We start from the raw sequence: 15304 nt of genomic DNA, 5'->3' as shown, positions 1-15304 counted from the left end.
GATAGGCGTTTCACCGTTTATCTTCCCCTAAGATAGGCGATAGGCGTTTCACCGTTTATCTTCCCCTAAGATAGGCGATAGGCGTTTCACCGTTTATCTTCCCCTAAGATAGGCGATAGGCGTTTCACCGTTTATCTTCCCCTAAGATAGGCGATAGGCGTTTCACCGTTTATCTTCCCCTAAGATAGGCGATAGGCGTTTCACCGTTTATCTTCCCCTAAGATAGGCGTTTCACCGTTTATCTTCCCCTAAGATAGGCGTTTCACCGTTTATCTTCCCCTAAGATAGGCGTTTCACCGTTTATCTTCCCCTAAGAGAGGCGTTTCACCGTTTATCTTCCCCTAAGATAGGCGTTTCACCGTTTATCTTCCCCTAAGATAGGCGTTTCACCGTTTATCTTCCCCTAAGAGACGCGTTTCACCGTTTATCTTCCCCTAAGAGACGCGTTTCACCGTTTATCTTCCCCTAAGAGACGCGGTTTATAAGGGTGTGAAAACCTTCCCTAGCAAACGCGTTTTCACAGTTTATAAGGGTGTGAAAACCTTCCCTAGCAAACGCGTTTCACAGTTTATAAGGGCGTGAAAACCTTCCCTAGCAAACGCGTTTCACAGTTTATAAGGGCGTGAAAACCTTCCCCTACCAGACCCGTGTTTATAAGGGTGTAGAAACCTTCCCCTAACATACGCGTCTTGAGGGGAAGCCCGGAAGCCCAAAAGAAAGAAAAACCCAAAGACTTGAGGGGAAGCCCGAAAGCCCGAAAGAAAGAAAAACCCAAAAAGGACAATATGTAGTTAAAAAGTGAAAATGTGCATCTCTTAGAAACTATTTTTTTTGCCGTATAAAAAAAACACATTCAAAACATTACCAAACAAAATATTATTTAATGTGTATACCTTTACTATATATATATATATATAATAAAATAGATTTACTATTTATAGTTACCTATTAAATATAGCCGTTGACTATATATAGCCATTTGCGTTTACTATATTAATTGTTTTCTATATATAACTATTGTTTTTTTTTTCCTTTATTTGTCATTTCATTTCAAATTTCCACCGTGGTTTAGGTATGACTTTGAAATCAATGAAGCATTATTTTATTTTATTCATTATGAGCTAAATTTCATATAAGATTCCATTGGATTTAGTGGATACACTTAAACAATAAGTTAGCTTAATAAATTGGGTGTATTACTCACCCATCTTATCTTATGCTATTTCACTTTATTGAGTTTAAAACTTAATTATGAATTTAAATTGCTTTATGGATACTTGGATCTAATTAAAATTTTTTGTGTTTCAAAACTATATTTTGAGTTAAAATCTTCCATCAAATGTCCGACAAAAATTGAAACATGGGATAGTATGTCAGTGATCTGGAACATAAGTTAACACCAAACATTGTCGTGTCATTTTAGATTACCTCAACAATGTTTTAAATCCCAATTTTCGTCCAAAATTCTAATAGACTTCTACCCAAAGATAATTTAGAATATTTACCAAATGTAATTTTGAGAGAATACAGTATTTTTTTTAGATCGAAGGTAAAGTTCAAGTATATTTTTGTAATTTAACCTAAACTAATTGCGTTTTTACTATTATTACAAAATAAAATTTAAATTTTCACCCCTAAATTTGTTAAATTATATCAACTTTTATCGTAAACTTTTAAGTTTTTCAATTTATGACGGACCATTTCTTATAACAGTGTTGAAATTTCTCCTAAGAGGTGTATTTTAAACCGTGAGACTGAAAGCGATATGTAATGGATTAAAGCGGATAATATCAGCTAACGGTGAGCTTGAGCTATTACAAATGGATATACGTAATGAACTAAAGTAGAATAACGGTGAGCTTGGACTGTTACATCTCAGAAGCCATAAACGATCACGAATGATAGGATACCAACGGTCAAATGAAGATGACGGGATCTCGAATTTGTTCGCTTGGTTTTAACAAGTACCACACAATCGCTATCCTGCTATTGTAAAGAGTGCGATTGTGACACTAAGCATATTTTACAGTACATGACAGGAAAGATTCGAGAAGGTTATTAGATGCTTATACTCACAAATTACACAAGCATAAATCCTACACAAACATCTAACCCTACTCAATGATCGGTTATCAATAACAAGCTCCACCGAGCACCTCTAGACCATTGGAGTCACGTGGTCAAGCTCTACCAAAGTACATCTCCAATAAAGGAACTCAAGAGTTAGGTATTCTAACTACGCTCACATCCAAATTATGATATGGTGGTGAGATGCGAACTCCTCACATCTTAGGATTGATTGTGAGATCTCATATCGGTTGGGAACGAGAACGAAACATTCTTTATAAGAATGTGAAAATCTCTTTCTAGCAGACGCGTTTTAAATTTTTTGAAAAGAATAATATCAACTAGCAGTGGATTTGAGCGGTTACAAATAGTATCAGAGCCAGACACCATGCGATGTGCCAGCGAGTAGGCTGAGCCAGAAGGGGGATGGACTCGAGGCAGCGTATTAGTAAAGACGTTGGGCCCGGGAAGATATTAGCCGACAATGGGCTATAGTGCATTGGACCCTTTTTTTTCTTTACTTGTTCATGAAGATATTAGACCAAAATGTTTAAAGTAAAAAGAAGAAAAGTCCAATAAAAGAGTTTTTGAAGTTTTAAAATAAAGTAAATTCCAGAATTTAATGAAATGGGCCATAACACTGTTAATATGGTAAAATCTTATATTTGGATTTTCCAAGTAAAAAAAAAAAAAAGGGACCTTATATATATGCATGGCTATATTTAGAAAATATTTACAAAGTAAGTAAAAAAAATTCAAATCATTACAAAATTACAATATATTTAATTGTACCATTAAATTTACATTTTTGTCACGCTTATAAAATATAAAATAAATTTATTGCCGTAATGGAAAATATGTACATCTCAATCGTTTAACTAATTAAAACGATAACAATGTCTTGGCTGACTCTCACATTTGTAACTTATATTATAAACAGATGAAACCGTTCTTGAGATCACGGGGGTGTTTAGGGGGTTAGGTTGGGTCACGTTGACATTTTTTTAGATCCAATCTATTTGTTCGGATTGTAATTTTTTATTCAAACTAATTAGTTCTTATTAAATTATGAATTTATAATTTAATCCAATCATAAAATATTTGAGTTGCGGACTATAAATTTTTTGAGTTGGGGTGGTTTGGGTTATTCTAGCCGATATTGTCGTCTTTTTGCTTTTGTTTTCGGACTTTTCCTCAAAGTTTTTAAAACGAGTCTACATGGAGAGATTTTCACACCCTTATAAAAAAATGTTTCGATCCACTATTTAACCGATGTGGAATCTCATAATTCATCTTCCTACGAAGCCCAGTGTTCTCAATGACACTCGTTCTCCTCTCGAACCGATGTGAGGTCTCACAATTCGGGTCATTTGTTTAACATTTTTTAATTCATTTTCAAACATTTAATTAAATTTTGCACCTCAATTTCAATACATATTTTGAAAAATTACCTTCCAAATTGTTAAAAATTATTATAAAGAATGGCCGGAGAATAAATAAAAAATAATTATTCAATTAAATTAAAAATAAAATAAATAAATAAATATATATATATATATATATTTTAAAATTAACAATAAATTTAGGTCGGTTTATTAACTCTAATTGAACCCAACTCAACTCAAGCCGTACAGGTTGGATTGAATTAATCGAGTTTTGCTTTGAATTTACTCGATCGAACATTGCTACCAAAATGAATCGAAAACTCGCAGCAACTTAATTAGATAATTAATTAAATTAATTAATTATGGATAAAGAGATTTGAACATAAAAGTGACTGAACTATCTTTATCAATACAACTAACATTTTGTAGAAAAATGTTGTTATATAGTTAAATAAATTGCTCCAATATAAAATTAGAGTAAATACGAATTAAATGGATAATATATAAATTATTATGAACGAGAATATATGAAAGTTTGGATTTATTTTAGTGGGATTGTTGAAGATAAGGAATTGAATACCGTATATACGCAAATTACTTGGATTCCTTCGGGTTTTGTTTTCTTCTTCATTACATTTCAGTTCTCATCGGGATTCGGAGTTGCAGAGCTCATATAATCATCCAATCCCCAAGGAGAAGCGGTTTATCGATCTTCAAACCACTGTGAGTTCACACACTGATTTGATTTGATTTGATTTGATTTGATTTGATGGGTTATCTTTCTTGCCGAGCGGAATCTTCAATTTCGACTTCGAATTCGTTAACCCCTTCGTCTTCAAGAAATTCGTCGCAGAAATCCGAGAAACCCATTAAGATCCAACAGTTCGATTACAGTGATCTCGAGGCCGCCACTAATGGCTTCTCCGATCAGAAGCTTTTAGGTAAAGGCAGCCATGGATATGTGTATAAAGCTGTTCTTGGTGGACGTCATGTGGCGGTGAAGAAACCCTCTCGAGCTCAGATTCTTGCTCCTTCTCGCCCTGTTTCGTTGTCGTCTTCAATGGCTTCTTATGAAATCGCTAACGAAGTCGATAATGAGATCGAGATTTTGTCCAAAATTCAGAGCCCTGGATTGGTTAATTTGGTGGGTTTTACAAATGATTCCAGAGATAGGCTTCTGGTGGTTGAGTTCATGAGCAATGGTACTCTTTATGATGTGATTCATTCAGGTACGCGACCCCTTTATTGGGGTCGAAGGATTAGATTAGCTTTGCAAACTGCTAAGGCCATTGAAACACTCCATGCTTCAAACCCCCCTGTAATTCACAGAGATATCAAATCTGCTAATGTGTTGATTGACAGGAATTACAATGCTAGGTTGGGGGATTTCGGGTTGGCGATTCAGGGCCACGCCGATGATTATCGACTGCGGTCGACGCCTCCAGCAGGCACCATGGGGTACCTTGATCCTTGTTATGTGACCCCTGATAATTTAAGCACTAAAACTGATGTGTTTAGCTTTGGGATTCTGTTGTTGGAGATTATAAGTGGAAGGAAGGCTATTGATGTTGGATATTCCCCTCCTTCCATTGTTGATTGGGCTGTTCCTTTAATTAAGAAAGGGAAGCTAATGGCTATTTATGATCCAAGAATTGCTCCTCCAAAAGACCCCATTGTTACAAAGCAATTGGCTGTGATTGCTGCTAAATGTGTGAGGTCTTGTAGAGAAAGGAGGCCTTCCATGAAAGATGTGGTTGTTTGGCTTACTGGGTTGAGTAAATTGGTTCCTCTGCATTCATGGAATGGCTTTAACAATCCATGTTTGATGGTAGAGACCATGGGACGACCCGTTGAAACGAGAAATTCGTCGTCGAATTTGAGAAGTCATAGTGTCGAGGATGGCGATTTGGATATAATGTCACGGCGAGATATTAAGAACTCGAGGAGAGTTTACTCTGATTTGGGGATCAGTAATAACTTGATGGATCTTATGGCTTGTATTGAGGAAGAGTCCGGGTTTCGGAACGTGGCTAACCGTGTTGAGTCTCATTCGAGATTGTCGAACCGGTTCTTTAGTTCGAGATTTGTTAGTAGAAAGAATCATGAATTTGAGGGCAAATGATATGGTTGTTGGCTTGAAGATTCAATTCAATTACGTGCCATTGCATCAGAGGTTGAGTGGCTTGTGACTGGTGAGCTTCTCTTTCTTGCAAATTTCAAATTGTAGGTAAATTTTTGGTAGCTTGGCTTTCTTCTGAGTTCAATTTAATGATATCAAGCTTGGTTAATTCTATATCATGGGCACATTGCTGATGTTCCCCATATTTGTTCATTCTGTTCTTAATTGATTGTTCATTCTGTTCTTAAATATTCTTTTCAATGGCATTCAAGTTGTTATCTTAGTTCAAATGTTTCTGATCTTGGATTTATGCTTCAAACATGATGTTCTCTGATGTTTTTGTGTTCCATTTCTTGTTCTCTCTATGTGATTTAACATGTATGAACCAGAAGCCCAAATGTTTCTGTTCTTTCTGTAGAAATACCTTCTTTGTGTGTTTACCAAACATGGAGGACTAGAAGTCAAAACGTGTAATAGCTCAAGTCCACTGCTATTGTCCGCTTTGGTTTGTTATGTATCGTTGTCAACCTCACAGTTTTAGAACGCGTCTGTTAGGGAGATCTTTTCACACCCTTATAAGGAATGCTTCGTTCTCCTCTCCAACCAATGTGGGAGCTCACAATCCACCCCCCTTGGAGGCCTAGTGCACACCGTTTGCTGTCTGGCTTTGATACCATCTGTAACCACCCAAACTCACTGATAACAGATATTGTGCGATTTGGCCCGTTACGTATCGTTGTCAACCTTATGGTTTTAAAATGCATCTGTTAGGGTGATGTTTTCACACCTTTATAAGGAATATTTCGTTTTCGTCTCCAATTAATGTGGTATCTCACAAAACTACCATTTGTTGGCTCAATGGTCCCAAATTGAGTTGTAAAGCAAACTCTTCGAAGTCATAAATTTAAACTACAGTAGGCGGGTCTTGCGTGATCAATCGAGACGTTAAAGGTTGTTAGGTTCTCTTCCTAACGAACAAGAACAAAAACTTATCATTGATGATTAAAAAGTTACAAAACTTGAGACTCTCTTTAATAATAGAAACTTCTAAAAACCAAAACCAAAACAAAAGATTACACTGAGTTTCATAAAAGGCTTCCCAACAAGAACTAATCTCAATACATGAATAACTACGAAAAGCTTAAGAGAGAGCACAAGTCTTAAGTAGCAAGCAAGTGAGATAGCTTTCTTTGCCCTTTTGTTTAGCTGCCAGATCCCGCATCGGTTGAAGAGGGACACAAAACATTCTTTATAAGAGTATAGAAACCTCTCCCTAGCATATGTGTTTTAAAACCGTGAAGTTAACGGCAATATGTAACGAGCTAAAACGAACCATATCTACTAGCAGTGAGCTTGAACGATTCAAATGGTTTGTTTGTGGGTTGGAGGCAAATTCAAACCAGTTTGTGTTTTAATGGAGTGCAGTAGGGTGAATATGAAGCCAAGGGAGGTGATTGTATGGTCCAAGGGACACAGTTGTTAGCGGAGAATAAGGATCATGTTTTGTCAAAACGCAAGAAAACACACAGAAACTGACAAGCAGCTTCACCCCAAGTGTTGATTTTGTAATGTCCTCTCTGTCTCTGCTTTGATGCTGATGATACCCACTTGTGAAGCTTCTTCCTTCTGAATACACTATTTAACTTTCTGACAACACTGCTCACTGCTCACATGCATGTTTCGAAACTTGTTTCATAACGATTTTATTTTTAAATTTCTCCCTTAGAGTGAAAGTTTATCTCGTTTAATTTTAAACCCGTTGCAAATCTTACCTAAATGTTTAAAAACAAATATCCCGCCTTAATAAGTTCTTCAAAATATGTGATTTCCTGTTGTTTGGTTACTCTCTCGACTTTCCCTCTTAGAAATTATCTAAGTGAGGTTGGTTTTGATTTGTGAATAAGAAAAGCCTTCGATCTATATTCTAACATGTTCGTTCATGTTGTTCTTGTATTTGATCTATTAAAGGCGAGACTTAGAAATGAAAACGTAGAATAAATCATTGCAATTTGCTTTCAACATTTGTGTTCGTCTAATTGTCCTATATCCATTCATATATTCCTTGAATTTGAATTTGAAATTTTGATGCCCGAAAAGTCAAAAGTTGGGTTCATGTCAATTTCATCTCCTAATAATTCTAAATCATCATTCGAGTTCTTTTTCTAAAAAAAAACTATCATTTTTAGAAAATGTTCTTTGTATGGAGATGATTATTAAGAAGGGATAGATTTGAGTATGTAAAAACGGATTGATGATAAATGTACCGTAATTTATTGAAATACGCTCGTGATCACATTATTGTATAGCTCATTCGTTCATTTCATTTACTTTGTCGGACGTACATTAGATAAAACAAGAATTTGATGATAAAACAAGAATTTGATAAATAAATAAAACACAATATAAGGACTTGTTAGCAAAATTTGAGGGTTAAACAAGAAGCTGTCCCAAAAAAAATACCTTGTAGAAATCTATGAAGCTGTGTGTCTGTTAGCCAAAAACAAAATGCCACAATTGTATTTCCGTTTAAATTTCATTTTTGTCCCTAAATTTTTCAAATAGTTCTATTTTGGTCCTTAAATTTTTAAGTTCGTTCTGCTTGGTCTCTAACTTATTTAGCTTGACTGCAAACTCATGCTAACGTTCTAGTACGCATCCTCAAAACTATATCATTAATTTTATTGAAATTAAAATAAAAGTAAAGAAAAAAATAGTTATTATTGGAAAGCTCGAAATATTATGGAATATTGGTTGACATCTTAGTTTAATTAGATACAAAATGAAAAAAATATTCTAGCGGTTTATATTTGTTTAGAAAGAAGATCGAACTATTAACCTTGAGTAGAAAATTAATTTTATTATTACATAATGTTTTTGTTTATTTATGACGTAATAAACTTTATACATCTTCCATTTTGATTATAATTAGTGATTGTGTTAATTGATTTGTAAAAGCATAATTAGAAGCACATAAAGTTGGAAATTGGTGTGGAAATATATGAGGCAATTATGAAAGTGTTTGGTTAGTTTGATTATGACATGGGAACCTACGCAAATTATTACACCAACTTATTCTTTTTCCTTTCTTCCTTTTCTTACTCATAATTTTTGCTTTTTATTAAGCCCCACACACATACATATAGTCACTCATTTCCTTTTAAATGTGCATATTACGTGCCTTTGATTTAGGAGAGATTCACCAAAAATGTGTAACACGAGAAGACATAGAGATGTTTAATGCTATCGTCTGATGAAAAATTCAATGAGAACGTTTGAGGAACAGAATCAATGAGAACGTTTGAGGAACAAAACTCATTCTCTCGCTTCAATGACACTACAGATGTTGAGTCAGGAAGATAAAGGATAAAATGGCCGGCAAAATCACTTTCTTATCCGAAAAGGAATGCCACTAGTTTGATTATCAGCTTGCTTTTCCTAATGTCAACACCAAGGTCGTTTATGCACTTAACTTGCATTGGCAACGTCGGCCTATCTATATTCAGCATGAGACCAATTCCTTAGTTAGAAAGAAGGCGTTCTCGAGACATAGCTTTCTAAGTAGAATTCGAAATACCCGCTAGTGAAAAGATGAGGCCTTTCACTGTCCAAACTAAAATGTGCACAAAAAGTTGAACCACTTCAGACAAGGCACCAACTTATATATACTAACATTTCTAGCAAACCAAGTTTTAAGGTAAGAAAGAGTTGTGGAAATTGAACTAACTTTTTAACAAATGTAGGAAATGTCAAATGGAAGGTACAATGAAAAGACATTCTAACAAGGACGGACCTTATGCGCAAGCTAACAAATGGCTATAACGATGAAACCCAACCAACCCGACCCGACCCAAGCTCTGCTGTATTTGTAAAACCAAGAGAAATAAAACAATGAAAAATGGGACTTTCTCCTCAATTCTAAGCTACAAAATAAGAACAATCACCAAAAAGTCTACTGTTATATCCTTGAGCTATATCATTGCTAACCCTCCTTTCAATAGAGAAACCAGACAAGATCTTAGAGGAGAAACATTGGGGCAAAATCCGGCACAGCTGCAACCAAGGGACGCCGTTCTTGTGTTTGTGTGTGTATAAGGATTGGTGGCACAAGAAGAGAGTAGCTATAAGGTGGGGAAAGAATTTCCAAAAAGAAAGCCAGAAATGACTTATCATGTGTTGCCCCCTTAACTCAATCTCATGCTCTGCCTTGTTTTGATCATTCGTTTCAGCGTAGCCAGCCAGAAGCTGCACTCGTCCCACTCGCTTGTGGTAAGAAGCACCTAAAAGCAGCAGCAAGGAGGAATGAATGCATCTCATTCTGAATTTCAGGACAAAACAGGATCGCAAGAACTTCATTTTTTTTAAAAGAAAATAACTTCAAATATACCTGGATTTGTAGGGCGCGACCATAATCGCCAGTATCCAGAGCCTGGCAGAGCTGACCAAGCTTATCAGCAGCATTTTTAGATATATCCCCGCTGTTCAGTTTGTTGAACAATGCACCCATCTTCCTTGAGTTGTCTTCAATTTCCCGCTTCTTACCTGGATTTGCCCGAGCACCTCCCAATGCTTCTGAGGTCTCGTTGAAAAGTCTACTCAATGTTGCTACCACAGGTTTTTGATGAGCTGCAGAATATCAACCAGTTATTCTATCTAAACTGATATTGTATGTAGCTTGTACGTTGACAAGTACATCAAAAGCATTCACAACATAACGAGGTAAAACTTCAATTACATAGTCCACAAAACTACAAATTATCGGAATTCCTTGGTTCAGTGAAGGGTAAAACAATAAAAATGGTCCTGTAACTTCAGATTGACCAGAATTCTTTCCTTTACCGGCTAAAAACTCAGAGTGGCATGTTTCTTCCGAAATTTCTTTGAGTTACAAAACCATTAGTGCAGTAATCATGCAAATACGTGAACCTACCAATAAGTGGAATTGCAGGCATACAGGTCGTGTCTGGGAGTTAGTTTTCATGTTACCTTATATCATAAGCCAATAGTTCTTGTTAAGGGATTATAGCATTGTATGCATTTAAAAGTTAATGCTACTTAAAATCCCTTAAAGACTAAATTTTGAAGAAAATATTGTAAACCAAAACCGAATACAAGATCTTAATGAACTTTTTCTGTTAAACAAATACGTAACTAACAATTACCAGGAACGTTTGAAGTATCTGCAGTCTGCACAGTTGGTGGTGGGGCTGGTGGCGTCACCGGTGGCTGTATTGGAGTAGATTGTGGAGGGCTGGGTGGCTGAACCATACCCATTCCAGGTAGCTGAACGGCTCCTGGATTAGGAACTGGCATGAATCCCCTCGATGGAGGAGTGGGAGCCACAACCTGCGGCATTTGATGCCCAGGAACCGACTCCATGTGTGATGGGGCAGAACCAATTGAAGCAGTTGATTGTATAGGTTGAAAAGTAGGATTAACAATTCCCTGAAATATTTGAGAAACAAATATTAAATTATCATCATCTTTTACACTAAAAATGGTAAGATTTATGCACTCATTGATGAAGAAGGATTACGAACAGGGTACAACTGAGAACCCAAAGTGGGTGGTTGTTGATATTTTTCCACATTTCTCAAAGCAGGAGGTGTTGCAGGAACAAATGGCCTCGGAGCTGGCTGACCCGGGGGTGCAGTGAAATTTGTCTAAAACCAAAACCAAATTACAGTTAGACCAACCCAATTCCTAAAAGAATTTCAAGCATCATCGAGAAGCAATATCTTATCATCCTTTACATCACACGAACATTACTCCGAAAAACTTCCCCAAAGATTTGTGAAGAAATGTCAGTAAAAAACTAAAGACTGGCATTCTTCCAGAGATATGGCAGGTCAATACTAGATTAATGCCGGATGATAATATTTCAAAGGAAAATGCTGCGTTTACTTTGTATTTTACATTTGGTAAAATAACTTTTCAGCTTTCCTATTTTGAGTTCAATTGCTTTCTTAAGATTGTTTTAGATAAATCAGAATGCTATTCAACTATGAATTGCCTAGGGTCATAAAACCCTGATTTTAGTTGTCCAAAATTCTTCGGATTTTTATGTCCTTGTTCAATTCTAAAAGTTTTGTTAGTTGACTCAGGTTTATTTTTCTCTAGATACCGTTGCCAATTTTATCCAAAAATAGTGAATTGCATTTCAATCACTTCCTAGTGGAGCCAAGTTTAAAATTACAGAATAATCAACAAATAATACCTCTGGAGCCTGTGGCGCTTGCGATGGAAGAAATAAATTAGGCTGGGGTGCAGGCTGATATGGTGTAGGAGCAGTGTATCCTCTTCCCCCATAGGCAGTCTGGGAATAGTTATCATTGTATGCAGTGGTAGGCACATTCTGATGGAATTGCGCTGGAGCAGACTCCTGAGTAATCGACAAGAGAAGTTATATGCTGAATTCCTTGAAACAAGGCAATATTTCGCCAGGTTCAAAGCAGCCAAAACCAGCAAGCGTATCGCATAAAAGGAAAAGAAGATGAGACACCTGATAATAATGTTTGGTGGCTTCAGCACTATACACATTTGCACTTGGTTGCTGAGAGTATTCAATGGTTGATGCCTCGTCATTTTTATCTGTGACACGAAAGTAAAGCTCTTGCTTAGAAAATAACATTCAACTCAAAACAATCCCCTCTTCATTTCTCGAACCCCAATAAACTCTTGTAGCGGGGAAACTACCTCAGGAATACACACAAAAAGAGAAACAATTTGCATTTATAGCTTAAGTGATAAAACAAGGTAAAATTTAGAACAAATATTAGCAAATTGCTGAAGCTTTTGACTTTATTAGCATTGAACTTATTGTAAAACTAACAACTTAACCAGTTCAGTTTTTCCAAAATTTATACCACACAGTCAACCTCAAAAATCCAAACACTTGATCATCAAATGAGAGAAAAGACAATATTAGTGATCATATACTTAAAGTATGATTGATTTTTAGGCATTGTTAAAAATATGTTACTTACCAGATAAATAATTCAAACTTGTTAAAAAAAAATGCATTAAGAAACAATAAGATTCAACTTGTTGTCCAAAGGGTCAGTAATCACTTGAATTATTCTTTTTTAAAGAGTTATGATTAAATGGTCAACAATTTGTGCCCTTAAGCATGCTGAAACGTTTTGAGCTTTCAAATTAAAAGCACATGACCATAGGTGACGCCAACAAAGGTCAATGCGTAAGCAGAAGAAATCAGGATATTCTATGATAAAATAACCAACGTTTTAATGACAGTGGACTCACCAGACTCTGTAGAGAAGGAAATTCGATCTTTCAAGATCACAAGTTCAGGTGTCAATTCTTCAGATCCCAATAACTTAATATATTCCAGTGCTGTTGTTAGCTGTCCTTGACTTGCTAATATTTCAGCATATTTCTCAACAAGCTTGCATAAAGTTACACTAAATCTCTTTTGTCCAGTGGCCAAAGCAAGCACAATAGTCTTTTCCATCAAATCCTAACCAAAACAGAAGGCACGTTCAACTTTATAGTCCAATACACATGTTCAATATGTCTCTTAAAGTACACTTACCTGTAGAAGATCAACATAAGATTTTCCTTCACGCTCAGTAGACAAGCTCCTCGACCAGATTTCAACAGTTTTATCAATATTACCAGCACATATATAGCACAGAGTTGCTGGAAGTGTATAACCGGCAACCATAAGTTTTGAAGCAAGAGTATCACAGAGCATGGTCCATTCATCTTTTTGTGCGAACTGTTAATTGATACAAAATTAATGTTGCAGCACAGTAGTAATACCCTTAAAACATTAAAGTGAAAATTAACATGAATACTAAAAGAGACGTTTACTTTTAGTAGGACTCAAATGCTTTATGAGCAACATAATCTAGTGTGAACTACTTCCAGAATTTCCTGGTCGGTACAGTTGAGAGATGAAAATTGGAGATTGTTTTAACATAATTAGCAACATGAAAGTGTAATTATAAACATTTCTATAGCATCTGCTAGTATGATAATGGAACTTATTTCCTGGAAGAAGTAAATGACTATTTAATATAAAAGCAGACAACATGTCTGCAAGTTAAAGCAGCCAAGTAAGAAGCTCATAACATGGCGGGTACAAGTCCAACATAATTTTCAGTAACCAACTTGGCATCCCTTCTTACAAATATAGTGCATCAAAATCCTTTGCACAGTTTCTAGCAAACAAATATTGACATCGCCATTTTTCTAGAGAGAATTTTTATACAAATTAAATATAAAACTTACACTGCAGAGAAGGGCAAGTGTTTCTTTCCAGAATTTCAGGGGCCTTGTATTCACAAGACTCAGTAGATTGTTGTTGACCATTGCAGAAACAGTCTGATTGAAGAAAAATAAGAAGATTAGTTTGTGGAGATTCATACTCAAAGGCGGTCAAGGATGTCTCTAACTTTCATAAAACTTCTAATTATCAAAAGAGTAAAGCAATAAAAAGACAATATTCACTGCTTCATGAGGACAGGATAAAGTGTCAACTACCTTTAAGTAAGGTGAACAGGACATTTTTAGATATTGATCTCGTGTATTCTCCCACAGCGACCCACCACCAACATGAGCAATAACCAAGGCATCAGCCATTTTGTTTGCAGACACACACAACCCAACAGCCCCCTTATAATCACCGACAACCAATGCCCGTTGCACACCATCAGCAAATGATGCATCTCCATTGTCTTCCACTACATCCTCATCTTGTGGTTCTTCAGCGGCAACATTAACCTCAGCAGCATGGTTATCACCAGAGATCGATAAAGGTGTATCGGCCTTTGGACTGGGCAGATTGTTAAAGAAGTCCTCCCCATTATCAGATGGAAATAATGTGGCTTCTCTACCATCCCCATATCCAATATTATCTGCTGCAGTGTCATTCAGATGGAGAGCATCTACATCCTGGGAAATCACTGCTTGAGAATCTTGTGATTCAGTTGATACGTTAAAACCAAGATGACTGAGAAGCTTTGTCCTTGCAGTGCCATCATCTTCAAACATGACTTTCAGGAATCCCCATGTTTCCCGGTCATCCTCCAATCTGTTCAAGACATTGCAACTGTTAACCACCACTTTTTCTATTTAAAAAACAAAAAGAAGCAAAAAAAGAATTAGAGATGGAGAGAAGTTTTAAGGTGGATGACATACTCAGATTCTTTAGACTTCTGTTCGCATAAAACCCTGAGAGAGGAGCGTTCGCCATTTTGTATCGCAGCTTCAAACTCAGATGAACGAGTAACCAAACTGTGCTCCATTAGCAAGTCATGCACATAAACCTAGAAGAAATACAGGGGTGAAAATGAACTACAGCTATAATGAATGAAGTTGATCAATCAAACAAAGAAATACCTCTGAAGCACCAGCTGAAGCACCGGCAACAGGAGCCCTAGATTGAAATGTCACAACCTTTCCTCCAAAGCCAAAAGAGGCCCCAACTGGACGTTTATACGACTTTGGTGCTCTCAAAGATACTGCATAAAATAAATAATCAATATAAGAAAACATTAGAAAACCAACAATCATGTAGGAAATGAAGGACAGAGAAAGAAGGGAACAGAGAGAGAGAGAGAGAGCAAAACATATATGTTTTTTCCACAAATCCATTATAACAAGACTAAACGATAAACCTTCTTTAATTTTTTTTTTTTAATGCAAGAAATTGATAATAAATAACCTCATTTAGTCCAATCCAACAAAAAAAAAAAAAAAAAAAACTGCAAAC

General features: G+C 36.1%; 2 protein-coding genes across 2 annotated transcripts in view; one reads left to right on the top strand and one right to left on the bottom strand.

The window, feature by feature from the left end:
• Positions 1-3998: 3998 nt before the first annotated feature.
• LOC111441425 (serine/threonine-protein kinase-like protein At3g51990) lies at positions 3999-5854 on the top strand. Its single transcript, XM_023078412.1, has one exon. It carries the CDS (start codon positions 4222-4224, stop codon positions 5572-5574), a length of 1353 nt encoding a protein of 450 aa, XP_022934180.1. The 5' UTR covers positions 3999-4221; the 3' UTR covers positions 5575-5854.
• A 3404-nt stretch (positions 5855-9258) lies between these two features.
• LOC111441424 (protein transport protein SEC31 homolog B-like) overlaps positions 9259-15304 on the bottom strand; it is a 14289-nt gene continuing 8243 nt past the window's right edge. Inside the window, exons 11-22 of the mRNA XM_023078411.1 lie at positions 14932-15053; positions 14731-14858; positions 14074-14623; positions 13822-13914; positions 13121-13306; positions 12832-13045; positions 12071-12159; positions 11786-11950; positions 11109-11231; positions 10731-11013; positions 9956-10194; positions 9259-9848 (exon numbers count right to left, since the gene is read on the bottom strand). Of these exons, the coding sequence (XP_022934179.1) occupies positions 9753-9848; positions 9956-10194; positions 10731-11013; positions 11109-11231; positions 11786-11950; positions 12071-12159; positions 12832-13045; positions 13121-13306; positions 13822-13914; positions 14074-14623; positions 14731-14858; positions 14932-15053 (2288 nt within the window). The 3' untranslated portion in view covers positions 9259-9752. The remainder of the gene's footprint in view (positions 9849-9955; positions 10195-10730; positions 11014-11108; positions 11232-11785; positions 11951-12070; positions 12160-12831; positions 13046-13120; positions 13307-13821; positions 13915-14073; positions 14624-14730; positions 14859-14931; positions 15054-15304) is intronic.

Source organism: Cucurbita moschata, unplaced genomic scaffold (genome assembly GCF_002738365.1).
Source record: "Cucurbita moschata cultivar Rifu unplaced genomic scaffold, Cmos_1.0 Cmo_Scf00004, whole genome shotgun sequence".
NCBI lineage: Eukaryota > Viridiplantae > Streptophyta > Magnoliopsida > Cucurbitales > Cucurbitaceae > Cucurbita > Cucurbita moschata.
This window is presented reverse-complemented; position numbering and strand designations above follow the sequence as displayed.